At 36.9% G+C, this 19,291-nt stretch overlaps 2 protein-coding genes across 14 annotated transcripts in view; both read right to left on the reverse strand.

The window, feature by feature from the left end:
* The window catches only part of LOC134211602 (G protein alpha o subunit), a 249,645-nt gene extending 247,572 nt beyond the window's left edge, over window positions 1-2,073 (reverse strand). For 5 of the 12 annotated variants that reach the window (XM_062688639.1, XM_062688635.1, XM_062688630.1 and 2 more), the window contains exon 1: window positions 1,767-2,073. The gene's annotated coding sequence lies outside the window, so the exon portion shown is untranslated. The remainder of the gene's footprint in view (window positions 1-1,766) is intronic. The other 7 variants (XM_062688634.1, XM_062688637.1, XM_062688633.1 and 4 more) reach the window with 3 other exon arrangements.
* A 12,145-nt stretch (window positions 2,074-14,218) lies between these two features.
* LOC134211612 (ran-binding protein 9) overlaps window positions 14,219-19,291 on the reverse strand; it is a 75,876-nt gene continuing 70,803 nt past the window's right edge. The window contains exons 8-10 of one of the 2 annotated variants that reach the window (XR_009979055.1): window positions 17,913-18,024; window positions 16,323-17,841; window positions 14,219-16,035 (exon numbers count right to left, since the gene is read on the reverse strand). Coding sequence is in view for 1 of the 2 variants with exons in the window: in XM_062688667.1 (XP_062544651.1) it covers window positions 17,696-17,841; window positions 17,913-18,024 (258 nt within the window). In the remaining variant the exon portion in view is untranslated. Of the gene's footprint in view, window positions 17,842-17,912; window positions 18,025-19,291 lie in introns of both variants that reach the window. The other variant, XM_062688667.1, reaches the window with a different exon arrangement.

Below are 19,291 nucleotides of genomic sequence, written 5' to 3' on the forward strand. Positions count from 1 at the left end.
AAATGAGGGATCAAGTCTTCTCATTTTGAGGCAACAACTCAAAATAAAAATATCCTGAAATTGTGGTGGAATGTTGGCATTTCTATCAGTGAAGATCATTTATTGGGCTGTGCAAAAATGATAGTATTTGGTCATTATTAGGAGAAGTTGTTAAAATTTTGCGTGGCCACTAAGTACATCTTTAGGAGAAACAAAACACAGTTAATAATAGCGTAAATAAGGTTGTCAATAAAAGAATCATTTGTCTAGAAGATCAATTATAAACATGCGCTATAATAATACTACTTTAGTTCTCGGTAAAACAGGGGAATCAAGAATCCCCACCTTCCCCTACTGTATAAAGTTTGAGTTAAGAAAAATCGAAATCGGCAGGTCTTCTGCTTGCATGACTGTATACCAATTTATAATTTGTAACGTAAAACACTTTCAATAAGCTACATGTGAAATGAGCAGCGAGTTGAATGGCTGGCGAAGATTCAGTGCGATCACTTTTCCAAGATCCGTAATTTAACTCCCGCCATGAACGAAGCATCTTCCGACGCATACATAAAGCTCTATTTTAAAAAAATTTAGTCAATAGATTCAAAATAGTTGAAAAAAGTGACTTTTTGTGAGAAAAAGTGACTTTAGTGACTTTAGGTCGAAAAAAGAGACTTTTTAGTGACTTGTCCGAAAAAAGTGACCATGTCACTAAAAAGTGACCCGCTACCAGGCCTGTAACATGGAATCTGATTGCTCTCTGCGCAACATAATTCATTGGCATAAATGATCATGTAGAGTAAGTTCGATTGTACAATTCTGGTATAGATTTATAATGTTAAAGCCCATTTTTCGTCATTGAAAAAAATAGCGTGTGCAACTCGTTGCAAAAGTCGATTTTTTTAGCACTCGTACCGTTTAACTATGTCTTATAATTCCGCATAGTATTTAGGAGTATTAAAGGAGCTTTCTGCAATTATGTTGGACTTCCACAGCATTAAACTTTAGTTTGATTTATTTACCAATTTAAATAATTCTCATAATTCCCAAAAACTTCCAATGAAGGTGCTATGTTTTGCTTTTTTTCTAGTTTTTCATAACTTTTTTAGTGCATACATGGATCAATCAGATAACATACTGAGAGTTAAAATTTGCGAAACGTAAAGTTTCTGTAGTGAAATGCACTAAAGTCACAAAACATGTTTGTCATATGTATGATAAATAATTCATTGCTTAATAGCTAAACGTCCAATGGGGATTTTCAAATTGCGGTATTGTCAATAAATCCCATACGCATATGGTACGCTACGCCTCTGGAACCAAATTACTTGAAAACAAATTTGCTATGTGTGCATTTTTTTCTCACGGCTATTAAGTAAAACTGGCACAATTGATTGAATTATTCTCACGAATCGCATGAATTGCTTGCTCAACACCTATATTTGATAGACTGCTCTGTTATTATCATCTCGAGGTAATCCATGATTGAACTGCTGCAACACCACACGAACAATCCTATATCAAGCCGGATGCTGCATTGATTGAGCGACAAGTCCTTATCGATAGCGACCGACCACCCGCCAGAAGATGTTCCATTCAACTTTGCGATCTGTAGTGTCGATTTTTCTAATTATTCACTAAACAGAGGAAATTTGCAACAACGCATTCCGATAATTGTATCAAATGCCCCCAATTTTCCTGTTCTGCAAAAGATATTTCCACATTTTCCATTTTTCTCACTGGTACCACTCATACAAACAATTTTCCGTCTACCCAACGCAACTAACCCACAGCACCAGGGAGGAAAAAAAGATGGGAGTCTCACTTCACTTTTCACCAGAGAACACCAATTTTCCACTAGGGCGGCCGTCGTCGGTCCAGATTTCCAGGGCAGTTGGTCGCGCGGTTTTCACGGAAACTATTCAATTAGCGCAACACACTTCACCGATTACAGCCGCGTCAATTTCATTGATGAATTCCCTGCTGGTCGTCGGTGGTGATTTTGCACAAATTTAGCCTGCCCGAATCGCGCCCGTCCTGCTGCTGGAAAACTCGCTACTCTTATTCTTGCTGTTTGACTTTTCCTCCTTCGTTCGCCCAAGTTTGACACCCTCTCACTATCTGTAGCCTATCGGTCGGGTCAAAAATGGTACGCATACTTGCGCGCAGCACTCCTAAGGTTGACGTTTGTTTTGCATCATGTTTCACACCGATGTGTATGCGAGGTGGACCATTTGACACGGCGCTGTATGTTGGGTGCAAGGTATGCTGCTTTATGTTTATGCTGCGACAATAATGCAAGTGGAAAAATCGATTTGCATGCTGCAATATTGTATGCAAGTACCTATTTCGAATTGACTGTTGAGTGTTGAAATGTCGTTTGATGGAGACGCATGGTGCTAATAAATAATAGTAGTTTGTGCAACTAGTTGCAAAAAGATGATATTTTCAGCACGAGTTGTACGTTTATCCAACGAGGCTTGCCGAGTGCTGAAAAAAACGAGTTTTGCAACGAGTTGCACACGCTATTTTTTGCAATGACGAAAATTGGAAATTTGATAAATCTGTTTCAAAATTGTAGTCTAATATTCTCCACATGATCATTCTTGCCAATAAATTATGTTGCTGCGGAGAAGAATCAGATTCCATGTGACCGTGCCACATTGCAAAGTTCAATGAGCCGTGAAGCGATAGATGTACTTGCCTTTGGAAATTTTGGATGTCACGACCGCCAAACTATTTAATTTATTACGGGGCGCATAGAATACACTATTTGAGCACTTACCCAAGCTAATTTAGCAAAATTTAGTCACGTAACGACTGTTCTGGTGTTGGTTTTTCATTATAGCACCCAAATGAGTGTTATAATGAATATTATGCAAACCATTCGAGTTGCATAATGTTTATTAAAGCATCCATTTCGTTGGTATGCAAAAGTAGGCCGTTTTATCACTCAAAGATGTAAACCAGATATTATGATCAGGAATTGCAAAATAGTAGTTTGTGCAACCAGTTGCAAAAAAAAAATTCAGCACGAGTTGTACGTTTATCCAACGAGGCTTGCCGAGTGCTGAAACAATCGAATTTTTCAACGAGTTGTACACGCTATTTCTTGCAGTGACGAAAAACGGGCTTTACTATAATAAATTTGTATCAAAATTGATCAGTCTAATTTACTCTATAATGGATTTTTTGCAACTCATTTGAATTGCATAATTAATGAACATAAAGCACCCATTTCAAGTTTAAAAAAGGAAGTGTTATAATGTACCACCTATGATGCTTAGAGCAGTTCACATTTTAAAAAAAAGTTTGCAAATTCCAACACCCATTATATGTCTATGTGCTTCTTCTTCTTCTTCTTCTTCTTCTTATTGGCATTACATCCCCACACTGGGACAGAGCCGCCTCACAGCTTAGTGTTCATTAAGCACTTCCACAGTTATTAACTGCGAGGTTTCTAAGCCAAGTTACCATTTTTGCATTCGTATATCATGAGGCTAACACGATGATACTTTTTATGCCCAGGGAAGTCGAGACAATTTCCAATCCGAAAATTGCCTAGACTGGCACCGGGAATCGAACCCAGCCACCCTCAGCATGGTCTTGCTTTGTAGCCGCGCGTCTTACCACACGGCTAAGGAGGGCCCCTGCATCTTATTGATAATTTAGAAGTCCAAAATTTGAAGGTGGGAATGTAGGGGACTTTGGGTAATATTGGGGATCTAAACCACCTACGTGAATCTTAAACTGAAGCACTGGCAGTGTATTTATGAAAAAAATATGTCTTCATCTATTTGTTCATATTTTTATATCCATATAGATAAGAACCTTTGGAGTCCTGGAGATAGAAGGTGATAGCTCTACTGTGCATCCAAAGACCCTATAACAAGAAGCTACAGACCACACCTTGAGGTAATTTTCTGCACAGCAAGCCCCGCATAAATACACTCAGATATCAAATGGATATATGCAATGTATTTCTACTTCCAGGATTAAAAACTCATGTCAATGATATATATCTTTAATCCTAGCTCGTATTTAGTGAAATCAATTTTGTATAATACAATCATGGAACTGACTCACCATATCTGAGCAATTCTCGCTGAAACCGGGCCACTATTTGCACGAGCTTCTTAAAAATGCCTAAATTTATATTCTTTCGAAAGATTTCGGCGAGTATATTAAGGATCCGAATTAAATTCTTTAGAAAGATGAACCTCTCGTTAGCGAAATCATTTTAATGAACCCCTCGATTTTTGTCAATTCTTGACTCACCAAAACTGTAATAACTCCAACATTTATCAACCGATCATAGAGATCAACATATCGTTGCACTATGGTCCAGGATACAGATTTACGCGGAAAGATGCATTTTACTCCAAAACTATATTTTTTAGAAAAAACTGTTGTTCTACAAAATTGTTCGAAATAGTAAGGCCATTATTATGGTTCTACCGAAAAATAGGGTGGCCCATCATTAAAAAAAATTAGAAAATATTTTTTTTATTTCTCGGAATATTGACATGTTATGTTCTACAAAGTTGTAGCGTAGCTTATTCCAATCAATTTCGCTAAAAAAAATTTCTGTGGCTCTTAAGTTGGCTGATTTAGAGCAATTTTACCTAATTGGATTAGGGTGTACCTTAAAAAACAGTATTTTTGATCTACTTTTTTTGTTTTAGATTTCTCGAAAAAGTCGTGTTCAGGTGACTTTTAGAGCTCAAAAAAATGCAACTTTTGATGGGTAAATATGCTCAATATCTTTTTCCGATCAAAAGTTATAACCGTTTTTCTGTCAAAATTAATTTTTTTTCATAAGTTGATATCTCCGGTTAGGGCAGACCAAAAAAATATTTTTACACGGCATTTGAAAGAAAAATTAATATTCTTTATTATGTCAAAAAATTGGGGATATGTTCTTTTTTTATCTCAAGTTTTATCAATTTTACTAAAATCATGTTTTTTCAAATAAATTATTATAACTCGACAACGGAAGAAGATACAGACGATATTCTTATAGCAAAACACGCGTTTTGAAAAGCTCCAAAAGTCTTTAGAACATGACATTCGTGAGAAATTAAAACTAAAAAATCTACAGCTTTAACACTTTTTATAAGTTTTATCATTATTATCGTATTGCAAGATTTACGAGAAAAGATGCATTTTCGGTCTGAAGCATACTTTTAAGAAACAAAGTTTGTTCTACAAAGTTGTTCTGGATACTTGGGCCCTTATTATAGAGTTACCGAAAAATAGGGTGGGCCATTTAATAAAAATGTGAAATTTTTATTTTTTTTATTTTGCGGAATATTGACATAAACTGTTCTACAAAGTTGTAGCGCAGCTTTTTCCAATCAACTTTGCTATATAAACTTTTTATGTAGCTCTCAAGCTCACTTGTTTAGAGTAATTTTACTTACCAGGATTAGGGTGTCCCTTAAAAAACAATATTTATGATCTGCTCATTTCAATTTTTATTTTTCACGTATGTCACCTTCTGAAGACTTTTGGGGCTTTTTAAAACGCGTGTTTTGCTATAAGAATATCGTCTGTATCTTCTTCCGTTGTCGAGTTAAATCAATTTATTTGAAAAAACATGATTTTAGTAAAATTGGTTACACTTGAGATAAAAAAATAACATACCCCCAATTTTTTGACACAATAAAGAATATGAGTTCCTCTTTCAGATGCCGTGTGAATATATTTTTTTGATCTGCCCTAACCGGAGATATCAAATTATGAAAAAAATTTAATTTTGACAGAAAAACGATTATAACCTTTTATCGGAAAAAGATATTGACCATATATACCAATAAAAAGATGCATTTTTTTGAGCTCTAAAAGTCACCTGAACACGACTTTTTCGAGAAATATAAAACAGAAAAAGTAGATAAAAATACTGTTTTTTAGAGTTACACCCTAATCCCATTAGGTAAAATTGCTCTAAATCAGCCAAATTAAGAACTACAGAAAAAGTTTTCTTAGCAAAATTGATTGGAATAAGCTGCGCTACAACTTTGTAAAACATAACATGTCAATATTCCGAGAAATAATAAAAATATTTTCTAATTTTTTTTATATGATGCGCCACCCTATTTTTCGGTAGAACCATAATGATGGTCTTACTATTTCGAACAATTTTGTAGAACAAAATTTTTTTCTAAAAAATATAGTTTTGGCGTAAAATTCATCTTTCCGCGTAAATCTGTTTCCTGGACCATAGTGCGTTGGAAAGAGGAAAAGTGTATCCTCAATTTGCAATAATAAAAACATAAACAGCCATATTGAATTTGGCCGCCATCTTGGATTTATTTTTGAAAACTATTTTTATGCCAGGTTCGCAACCACCGATTTTGAATATTAATACATCGATGGCTTAGCTTAGCTTATATTGTGCATTGTGTCCAAAAATCTCAGGTGTATGTTTTTTCTATCAAAAATTATGTACGATTTACCAAATTATTTTTTGAAGGGCCATCTGACTAACGAACTTTTTTTTATGGTTAATATGGTACTACGACGTCAGTTCTTTGATTTCATACACTATTCTAAGCCAAATATGTTTCAAAAATGAAAAGTATATCTACAACAGTATTTTATTTGAAAGGCTCAAAAGTTTTGAGCATAACGGAGCAGTATTAAAGTTATTGTATTAAATAATTCAAAAATTTTGGTATTAGTAAATAGTACATCAATGTGTGGATTTTTATTAGTGTACTCTTAAAGTTTAGCCATCCAGGACTGAGGCTAAAAGCCGTCTAGATCAACACCATCTTAAGATATTATCCTTGCCACGGCTGCATTCTACCCCTGCTCCTTATTCAGCTGCAAATATGTATCTTCAATTCAGCAGAAAACATTCAACTGTGCAAAATATGGGCTCGATTGGTTACGACCTCGCATGCCGCATCGCGTTTCAAATTTACATGGAGATTAAGTATGGGAAAACGTACTTTTCAACATTTTTGCTCTTAGCGGCTTCAATTTATCATCAATCACGTGACTCAATACGTTAGCATATAGCCTGGAAGATACCGAAAGACTTTGCCGAAGAAGGTACGCAGCTTACGTTTCGAAAATTGATTGTTGAAACCATATGCAAGAAATCAATGTTTCTGCCAGCACTACCGGACAACCTGTAATTGACAGTCTAGTCTAGTCACAGCCAGTTCGTGAAAGTGATAAATTCGACGACATCTATCACTTTTCTTGTCATTATTTATGTTTGAAGCACATCATGAATGCAGTTTAAACATAAAAGCGGCCAGGCCTACTGTGCAGTGTTGTTAAAAATTATTGTGGATATCAATGCTCAACTTGACTCCACATTTAAGACATAGAACGGGGACATCTCGTACCAACCGCTCCGTATTGTAATATAAAGTAATGATTGATTTATCGTTGGGACTGGTATAGCTAAGAGAGTTAATATGCACTCCTTGGATCCTCGACGTCTTGGGATGGGACACAGTTTTTAGTCTAAATAGTGCCCTGGCTTATACAATGATTGACAAAAGTATTCGTATGAATTCATACAAATAATCATGAACACATGACGAATGCTCAAGTCTATCAGAGTACCTATAAGCCTAGATCCAAGCACCAATACTCGCCCTCTGAAAGGAGAGAAAAAAGAAACCCAAAACATTGGAAACATGTTATTACTTCCATGAAATATAATTAAACTTTTGGTAGTAATACTAGCATTGACTACAACTTATAGGCCTTGTTTTTGTTCGACTAGGCTAGATGTACCAGTTGTGGCTATAGCACCAGTTGTCGCACTAGTGCTTTATATGTCAAATGGCCAATCAAATCACCACAAACCAAGTTCATATCGATAAAGCATATTCATATGATACGATAACACCTTTGATCTCCTCCAAAATAAGAGCATAATTGTAAAAAATAATTTTGCTTAATTTTTGACGTCCTTTGGACCAGTTGTCGCACTAGTGGTCCCTATTTGGCCAATCCCATAAGAAAACAATGGGATTTGCCAAATAAGGAACCAAAATTAAGAATAGTGCAACAACTGGTGCATGCGTTCCTATTATAGATTAATCAATTTTGAGGATAATAACAAATTTTATTGTGGTTTTCACAGCTGTTCTAAGGAGCAGGAAGTAAAACCTTTCGCTTGATATATAAAGACCACCCACATGCCTTTTACTTATTTTCTAAAAAATAGTTGTTTTTAAGTATGGCGACAATTGGTACACCCACCCTATATCTAGATTTGCAAACGATATGCGGAGGTTTTATGAGTCAATGGAGTGCGGAGAAAGACAACGCCACCTCCCGTCATGTGCAACGATCAACAAGGGAATTTGCTGACAGATAAAACCAAAGTGGCTGCCAGGTGGAAGCAACACTTCGAGACTAAATATTAGCGACGATGGACAAGCTGTGGAGTCACCTACACTAGATGAGGTTAAAAAAGCTGTTAAAAAGCTGAAAAACAATAAGGCTGCAGAGAAGGACCAGCTCCCTGTTGAACTTCTCAAACATGGCAGTGAGCAGCTTTATGAAGTTCTGTACCATATTATGTCGAAAATATGGGAAGACGAGGAAATGCCTGCTAGCTGGTTGGACGGCCTCATTTGCACTATCTTTAAGAAGGGCACAGACTGGAGTGCGCCAATTACTGAGGAATAACCCTTCTTAATTCGGCGTACAAATTTATGTCCCGTATTCTGTTCAACGGGCAGCTGGGACTATGTCAAAGGGCTTGACGATCCCTCCCCCAGGCCTTTTGCGAGTTGTGTGGTTTTCCTTGGATGTGGTGTGGTTTGACAGTGGGCTCTATTAAATTCCTATAAAAAGCTGTTTTTCAGCATCAGAATGAAGTAAATTGTGAAATACTGAAGATGGTCTTAGTGTAGGGGTCAAGATGTATGGTTACAGTCAGATAGATGATGTATGTAGAATTGTGCCACCCCGTATTGCCAAAACCTTAGGAGGTTCTTGGTCAATAAGGGGTTTTAATAGCTGTTGAATCGAATGTTATTTTTTATAAAGAACTGTCATCTATTCAATATCGAAGCGATCATCTAACACAGGAGAATATAGAGTTAAGGAGGTAAAACTTTGACACCTGGTACAGGATTTACATCGGACTAGAGAACATATTAAGTCACAGCACATAAAAAAGAATGTTTATTGTATGATCATAACTTTTAATTTTTCTTACCGCGTTTCAAATAATTCAATTTTGATAAATTGAAGATATTTTGCGGTGCAGAAAACATACTGCTTCCTCTTTTATCCCATCTTTCTAGGATTCAAGATTAATATTTTCAAGATTTCGACAACTCATCTGATTCTAAACAGGATATTTTGGACTCGATTTTGGAGAGAACAATTTATTCCAAAAATGGTGCTGATGAAAGGACCAGAACAAACGATGAAAGATGTATTTTTCAAGCTCGGAAATCTGGTGAGGAAATTCCATTATATATATATATATATATATATATATATATATACATATTCATTTTTATTGAAACTGTATGATTATATACATATAAAATAACCATCAGGGCACCCGATTGAAGCGATTTGGATAGGAAGAGTGGAATCGCCAACTTCCTATTGTTAACATCTCGTGGATAAAGGGCGGGCTCTTCTCCCAATCTATTGGGTCAATCTGGGAGACGAGGGCTAGATTATAATATTGTATATACGAAAAAAGCTGCATGTATCCGCAAGTAGGCCCCACCAAAGCGACCGTGTGCCGCTCAAAGCGCACAAGCCCAAGTCCTGGTGTTAGGTGGGATATAATCGGCAAAGACCTAAGCGACGAATAAAGGATCACGATTGGAAGCTTGGAACATGGAACTGGAAGTCGCTAGGATTCGCAGGTTGCGACAGGATGATCTACGATGAATTACATCCCCGCAACTTCGATATCGTGGCGCTGCAGGAGATTTGCTGGACAGGACAGAAAGTGTGGAAAAGCGGGCATCGAGCGGCCCAAAGCTGTGGCACCACCAACGAGCTGGGAACCGGCTGGAGCAGACATACGATGGATGCCCACTGCGGGACGTCAAAATCGTCATCGGTGACATGAACGCACAGGTAGGAAGGGAGGAAATGTATAGACCGGTCATCGGACCGGATAGTCTGCATACCGTATCGAACAACAACGGCCAACGATGCATAAACTTTGCAGCCTCCCGCGGAATGGTAGTTCGAAGGACTTTCTTCCCCCGCAAGAATATCCACAAGGCCACATGGAAATCACCTAATCAAGTAACGGAAAACCAAATCAACCACGTTCTAATCGACGGTAAATTCTTCTCCGACATCACGAACGTACGCACTTATCGCAGTGCAAATATTGAATCCGACCACTACCTCGTTGCAGTATGTCTGCGCTCAAAACTCTCGACGGTGATCAACACGCGTCGGAGTCGTCCGCCGCGACTAAACATTGGGCGGCTACAAGACGGTAGACTGGCCCAAGACTACGCGCAGCAGCTGGAAGTGGCACTCCCAACGGAAGAGCAGCTAGGCGCAGCGTCTCTTGAAGATGGCTGGAGAGATATTCGATCCGCCATTGGAAGCACCGCAACCGCTGCACTAGGCACGGTGGCTCCGGATCAGAGAAACGACTGGTATGACGGCGAATGTGAGCAGTTAGTAGAAGAGAAGAATGCAGCATGGGCGAGATTGCTGCAACACAGCATGAGGGTGAACAAGGCACGATATGAACAGACGCGGAACAGACAAAACTTGATTTTCCGGAGGAAAAAGCGCCAGAAGAAAGATCGAGACCGTGAAGAGACGGAGCAGCTGTACCGCGCTAATAACACACGAAAGTTCTATGAGAAGTTGAACCGTTCACGTAAGGGCTACGTGCCACAGCCTGATATGTGTAAGGACATAAACCGGAACCTTCTTACGAACGAGCGTGAGGTGATCCAAAGGTGGCGGCAGCACTACGAAGAGCACCTGAATGGCGATGTGGCAGACGAAGATGGCGGTATGGTGATGGACCTGGGAGAACGCGCGCAGGACATAATTTTACCGGCTCCTAATCTTCAGGAAGTTCAGGAAGGAGTAGATGGAAGGTGTCGTGTGTCCCATCTACAAAAAGGGCGATGAGCTGGATTGTAGCAACTACCGCGCAATCATATTGCTGAACGCCGCCTACAAGGTACTCTTCCAAATTTTATGCCGTCGACTAGCACCAATTGCAAAGGAGTTCGTGGGGCAGTACCAGGCGGGTTTTATGGGCGCTCCACCACGGACCAGGTGTTCGCCAAGTACTGCAGAAATGTCGCGAATACAAAGTTTCGGATACATAACTTTGGACTCGGTTTTGGAAGACATACCTTTGGAAATATAGATGAATTTCTAGATAAAACTTGGAGGGAAGCCTAATTTCCAATTTTGACGAAATTCTAAAACATTCCACATAAAAATGTGGATGAATTTTCCGTGAAAACTCAAGATTTCTTTCAATCCGAAAAAAAATAATCAAGAAACTCGGAAGATTTTTGGCTGGAAAATTTAAAATTTTATGGAAATCTGGATAAAATTCGGAAGAATTTTCTTTCTCTTTCGAAAAATCTCTTGATACCGCATTCCGATAAACTGTAGAGAAAGAAAAAAACTAAAATTTCGTGCAAAGAAAAATATTAGTTCTCATATTTTCCACTAGATGTCTTTTGACAACTATTTGCATACTGATTGTTCAAAACATCCTCATACCGGAAATAAAACTTGCTTCCGCTTATAATAATGAAGGGATAGATAATGATTAGTATTCAATATAGTGATGGAAATATGCAGTAACAGCAACATTGTTGTGATTTCTAACTGTCTGAAAATAACGAATGCTCTAATTTTATTACCTCGAATATACCTAAACATTAACATTTGGCTTAGCTTTAACTTAGATTTAGCTTAGCTTTAGCTTCGCTAATTTTGGCTCATTTTTGAAACATTTACTATTTACAAAAAACACATGTATTTGACGCCGAATTATGATTCCTTGGTCAATTTTGAACAAAAAAGCTGGTACATATTTTCTTTCTAAGTATGATAGTATGATACTTCATATTTTGCGCTAAAAGCAGCATGTAGGACTCTTTCTAACGTTTATACAGCACGAAACTGAAAATAGCGTTAGTAAAACAACCTATGGGGTATGCGAAGAAGCACATCCATTATTTTCTATGTTATTTACATATGTCAAATTGACGGTGATGACAGAGCAGCAGCCATTGAAACAGGAGATCATGAGTTCGAATCTAGGTAGCAACAAAATTGGTATTTCAGCCAAAAAAATAAAAAAATAACTCCGAAATTTACGCTCCTTTCAAATAATATTTAATCAAATTGAATTCAGTAGCTGTATAAAACTTAACATTGAAGCGAATTATATTACTGAATGATTTAGTAAAGATTGAGAAAAAAATTGCGTAACATGCTGTAAAGTAGTTGTGCAGGCACGTCAAAAACAGATTTTTTTTGAAAATTGCTTTGAAATTTCTTTTAGAAATTCCTTTGGAAAATCCATTTGGAATTCCTTCGTGAATCCTTTTAGCCAAAATCCATCACAAATTCCTTCAGATTCTTTATCAAAAATCTTATCAGGTCCTCCTTCAAGAATTCCTTAAAAAATCATTCGGAAATTCCTCCTGAAATTCCTTTCAAAAATCCTCCTGGAAATTTCTCGGGGACTCATCTTGGTAATTCCTCCAGTATTATTTTTTTAAATTACGCTAATAATTCCTATGGACACACCTTAAGTGATTCCTTTGGAAAATCCTCCGAAAATTCCAGATTTTTCCAGGTAGTAGACACCCTGTTTACCCAGCACCTCTTCTATTAACAGTCTATATGCAGCTCTCATCTGTGCAGAATCCCACTTCAGGACGAGAATCATCTCACACTTCTCTACCGTAATCTGGAAAAGTGACGTAACAGCCATTTTACAACATGCATGTTTTCCATTTTTCTGTTAAAGAGCTCGATGAGTAGTACTCGTTAACACCATTTTTGGAAAATGGCGTATACGTCACTTTTTCAGATTACGGCAGTTCTGCGTTCTGCGAATGCAGTTAACATCCTCACCCATGCCAACGAATTTTTCATCGCTTCTCATGGCCCTCAGTAGTTTTCTTTGTGGCTTATATGTCTTTCTCAGCAGTTTTCTTTGTGGCTTTCTTTTCCGCTCGTTTCGCCTTTCGGGGGTTCACGACCTCTTTCAATGGAAGGCCTCCCCTGAATTCCACCACCCTTTTTAGGCGGGTACCGTCGTGCGGGGCTTACTTTGACAAATCGGGGACTACTTTGGACATTTTGAAACAAGAATTGTAACGTAAGTTACTATCAAATCGCCATTATTACCATTCGGGTGTCTTGTTGATAGTTGGATGTTAACTTTCTGTTTCAAATTTGGTATTTTTTTCGCTTAATTAATCGTGGAATGGGCTTGGCACTAGTTTCTTTCTGATCGGCTTCCAACTCGACCTTACTGAGCTCAGGAATTGCATCGGTGAAGGCCATGCGTCTTCAGAGTTCTGCGGTCTTACGTTCCGCCTCCTTCCTGCCCTCCGTATCTTGGCTCACTGTCAACTCCTTCTCGTCAGTAAGTGGGTGGATCATTCGTTTCGCCCCCTTACTGGTCTCCAGCAAGGACCTTCTTTCCTGTTTAGCCTCTACAATGATGTTGCAGAGGGTCATCACAGACATCTTCAGATCCCTGTTGCATTTCCCACGGGCCACGGTAATTCAGAAAGGACATGATTACGTCCGTCCATGATCACGATGTTCGTGATCAGCTCCATTGTGATTTCGACTGGCGGTTCTACTCTATCTTACCACGCTCCTCTCTTTCGCCTACACCAGTCGACCTATGGGGCGACCTATTAAGGCCATCTCGTCTGGCAAAAGAATTCACCTTGTTTTAGGACTTGATTTTTTTTTTAAATTTTTGCAGTGATGACGTTGGCCCTATGTACCCCTGGGGGTGCTCATAATCCGTAGGTGAGTGAGAGAATGACACAAATATAGTTTTGAAATGTTGTCGACTTAAATTTGAAATAAAATTTAGAGTTGATTTAGCTCACAATGGAATGTCATCTATTGGAATAGGAGTGTCGTCATGACCGTAACAATGTTGCTTGCGTACGCGAAACAAAAAATAGGTTCTAAAGAAAAGAATAAGGGTTTTTTTTTGTAATTGAAAACATGTCATCTTTCCAATAATTGAGCCACAGTATTTTTTGAAATTAAAACTTTTATTCATCTGATCTTCGTTTTCTCTTGTTTTCTGTTTTAGCGTCGATATTCACAGTGATTTCACAAAACTTATTTCTTTAAATATATATATTTTGCGAACTTAGCACTTAAATTAATTATCGTTATTTTTATGTTTTGTTTTACTTCATCGTACGTGAGTGAATTCTCTCTACGCTGTTGTTTTATTACTTACTCTAATCGCTACATGCAGTAACGCAATTACATAAGAGGAATTCCATTCATCTTTCACTTCTTCACTCTCTCGGTCCGCTCATCATTTCTTGTCAATTATTTTATTATCTGATTTACACGATGCTCTCTTACTCTGTGTTTAAACGATATTAGCTTTTTTGTTATTACTTGCATACGATTAGAGTGCGAACGAAATCATTTACGAACATTGTCACTTTCTACAAATACCCTAGGCGCAAACTAATAGATTGTTAAATATTACTTTTCTGTTCAAAGGGGAAAGGCTAATTATCGAAAAATGGTAACGGTGTTCAAAAACTAACAAGCACACGGGGGATTTACTTTTCGTACTTCGAGAATTACATACGCGTTCCTGGAAGACACACTATAATAGCATTAAAGATGATGAACAATTTAACGGACTTCCAGAATTGTACACAAACTCCCAACGTCGCAGTCACTATCTCAATCCGGATATCTTTTTTACTTCGTCATACTTATTTTAGCACGCCAAAACTAACATTTAACTAAATTTCGATCCAAAAATTATTCATTGTCGTTTTCTAAGAGGATAAAGAGTCGACTCCTTTGTGTTGCAAACAAACTAGATCGGAAGATGACAGTGAAAAATGTTGAACACTTGAAGCGGAAACTACTGTAATGGATAGCTCCAGCGTTGAAGGATAAATCAAGGTAAAACTCGTTGGGTCTATCACATAAAACAGCAAACAAATTACAAGAGCAACCCTTTATTCTGCTCATTAAAATAGGGTCAATGAAATTGAGGGCACTTTTGAAAATCCCCAATCAAAGATCAAAATCGAAATTTTACCTTAGTCGCTTAATCGAATTCACTTCTCTAATTAAACTTTATACCTGAATTTAATAATAATGTTCTTTCATAATAGACTGCTGAAAATAATAAAAATAGTTTGCAATATCCAAATTTAGTGGGTTTAATTCGTTCAAGGTTAGCATGCATAACTAAATTGTATACACACATATTCCGCCTGTTCTTGTGCACGAAACATTTGCCATTCGATTCTGTGTAATCAAGAATAGGATTAAATAAAACAAAAGAAATGAACGATCAATGTACATCATTTGTCGGCGGTGCAGTGTTGTTGAAGATACAATAATGTTGATATTATTAGAGCAAATTTATACGCGGCTGTCGTGGTGTTTACTGAAATTGAAACTATTTCGAAGGTCGAAGAGTGTTGCTAGATTGTTTGATTTACGGTATGTATCAAGTTTCACATCATCTTTATTTGGAATGAGTGTGAGCTGGTCGATTTACGTAATAATAGTCGAAATCAACTCAAAAATCTCACCGCATTCGAGCAGTGTCCCATCATGTCACTTCACTCGTGTAACAAACGTTATTGAATGTTATGAAAACTCATATGTGAATATGTACATTATGTGAAGATATTGATTTGAAAAATGTATTGGATGTAACCACTTTCCCTTCGATGGAACTCGAACCCACGACCCTGAGGACCAAATCAATGATCTCAGGACTTGGGACGTTTGTGATCAACAACAGATCACATAAAAAAAATGTGGTTCTCACTTACGATACAGACCCAGTTTACAAGCAGCCTATAACAAGAAGTTTGTGATCTTGCCGATACTTGAAGTGAAATCAGCGGTTTAGCTGGATAATAAGGTAGCTAATCCTTTAGATCGGACTGAAATTGCATAAAAGTGTCAATGCCGGACAGACTTTCGACAAGTTGATCTGCAGACAGCAAAAACCACTGGAATATGTAGCCTTTGCTGTGTAGCTCAATGTGTTTCTATCATATTGTTTCCTCTCGCAGATATTCAAAAAAGTGAACAACACTTATGCCAAGAGAGGTTTGGATATCTTCGTTTAGGGTATTTACAAATTGGTTCCATTTGGACATTGTTTGATAAGCATAAAGATGAGTCTTTCATAAACATATTTTAATAAAAGCAAAATTATTGAATCTAGCAGTAGAATGAATATTAGGGTACAGTGGTGTAAAGTGGGTGAAGGAAATTGCATAGTTCAGGTTTATTGAATCAAAAAGATGAATTCAATAATAAAATAGATCATTTACAAAAGAATCATATGTAAATTCCTGTAAACTAGATTTAAAAAAATTGCTTTGCGGATTCAAGGCAATGATTCAAAAGGCCATGTAGGATTGTTAAGTAAAATTGCTTCATTGTACGCTTTGAAATATTTGCATTTTTTCCACTTACCCTATGTACTCCACTGTACCTTAAGTAAAATTTATTTGAAAAAATGTCTTCACAAATGACATACAATCAGCTCATTGGGGAATCAACACATATCTGAGGACATTATGACTTCGAAGTTGTATTAAAAAAATATTGAAACATTGAATAGAATTGAAAAATATACATGCAACGTTCACTTGACCAACTGCATCTCATTTTTGTTTGTAAATACGTTAATAACTATAGTTATTAGAGTAATTTCCTCTTATCTTTGTCATTGTCTTATTATCTAGCCTTAAGTATTTGCTTCTTTTTCTCGTTTCTATGTGTTTGTTTGTGTATTTTCATCTGAGTTTGTGATTATAGCCTTGCTTTCTGCTTGTAACTGACATGACACGTTTTCATTCATATCTTTTCTTAAACGTTGTTATTCATTTTATTCCTCCTTCTCCATGAAGTATGCAAGTGTTTCACATAAATTGAAAATTTAACTAAAACAAAACAAAATAGCAGTTTTATAATAAAATACCAGGCAAACAGCATTAAATCAATATGAACAGAGTGACCAATTTGTATTTTTTATTCTCTTCGCGAGCTTTCTTCGGAGAGCGAAACACGATGCAACTCTATTGGCTACTGTCCCACACAGCAGACTGCTAGACTAGGAATTAGGTGTTTGATTGGGGCATTTAGAAAAGGATTTCATTGTATAAACTGGATTTTAAAAGCACAATTTTGGGTAAAAATAAATTATGATCAACAACGAATCGAGCAGCAATGCATCATTAAGCATTATTTCGCTTAGGTTCGTTTCATTTCAATCAATGTTGCAGCATAACATTTTCCTCTATCGGATACATTGCACACGGTTTAATAAGAAAAAAAAATAATGCACATAATTTAGGGATAAAAAAGATGGGATTATCCGCGGCTAGTGGGAACAGTATACAAACCACAATCTCCTTATTGGTACATGAGTGGGGCGAGTGAAGTTTTGGCGGAGTCGAGCTCAAACGTTCGAAAAAGAGGACAGCTTAAATATTAGGTGTAGTCAATGGTGTTGCTGCTGCGTGAGAAAGTCGTCCACGCTGACAAACGCGCACGATCCTAGGGATGAGCTGGACATCACACGGAGTAGTTCACTTGCATGCGCTATGCACACCTCTAGTGGCGGTCGCCAAGAGTAGCTCATCGATTCTAGAATTGTGGAAGAAAGCATTTTGACATTTCAAAATATATTTTCACAATAATTGGACAAAGAATTTTACCTAATATGGCAGAATTGAGGGCAACACACACGGATTCACGGCGTGACGGACACAGTTGCCAACCTAATGGACTTGCCCATGGATTAGAATATGCTAGTAAACTAAATGCATCCTGAAATGATAAAAAAATCAATTTATTAGTGGTCCAAGAGATAAATATATGAAATATATATATATAGGGTTAGGCGGGGCAAGATGGGTCAGGGCCGTTTTTGAGCATCGTGTACATTTTAATGTGGTGATTATGACTTTGTAGGAGGAATAATTTGGTTCTACTTTATTATCACTCGGTTTGATGATCAAATTTTATTTTGGTGGAGTATTATGGCAAGGTAAAATATTTTTCATCATTGTTTCTTATGCGAAACACACTTTCTACAAAATGTGTAATCTCGTCGAGCAATGTGAAATTTAAACATTTTTAGTAACATAGTGAACGTATTATAAGTAATGTAGGTGATGTTATACTAACTGCGTTAAAATAAATAAATTTAATCGAAAATTAGACATTCTAACGTGAACTTACAAATGGGGCAAGATGGGTCAGCACATACTGAAGGGCATAGTTCGTATTCAAAACATATTTTCCATTACTGGTTTAATCATTTTAAGGTTACTTTTGACATAATGATGTTAATTTGTTTATTGAAAATGTCTATTTTTTGTTTTTAAGAAAGCAATACTTAGACGGCTTGTTTTCATAAGAATTTGCAGACATTTTTAAATGTAGAGCCATTTCTTCATCCAAGGCTTAAACATTATTTTTTATTCAATATAATCATTGGCAATAAAGCTATCTATCTTGTGTGTAATTCAATTATGGGAATAAAAACAATATTAATTGCAGTATTTAAAAGTGACCCATCTTGCCCCGCTGTTTGACACATCTTACCCCGCCATTTTTTGATTGACAGAAAAATAAACTTCTACTTTAATGACTCGAAATGGAATAAAAAGTGGAGTTTTTGTTATATCATACCCCTGGCTTACAGATTATGAGCTATTTTTATAGATCCATGTTGAAAAGTTGAATTAACATGTTTCTGTTTTGAGATATTCAGGGTTTGCCTTAGGCGACCCATCTTGCTCCATCCTGACCCATCATCCCTCGAGAATAATGTATTTTTGTAATTTGCATATTTTTTTCTCCAATAAAAATTGCCTAGATTCTGGTAAAATACATTCAGTATTTATTAGTAAGGTGCAGTGGAACAAGTGGATAAAGGAAATCGTATAGCTTATGTTCATCAAGTCATAAAAGCTGAACATAATATTGATCATATTTATGACATAACGAATAATCTATCCAATCTTTATATGGCTGCGAACAAGATCTTTGGAAAACCAAAAAATCTGTTCTTAAAGACGATTTTTCAATA

This window comes from Armigeres subalbatus, chromosome 2, assembly GCF_024139115.2.
Source record: "Armigeres subalbatus isolate Guangzhou_Male chromosome 2, GZ_Asu_2, whole genome shotgun sequence".
Lineage (NCBI taxonomy): Eukaryota > Metazoa > Arthropoda > Insecta > Diptera > Culicidae > Armigeres > Armigeres subalbatus.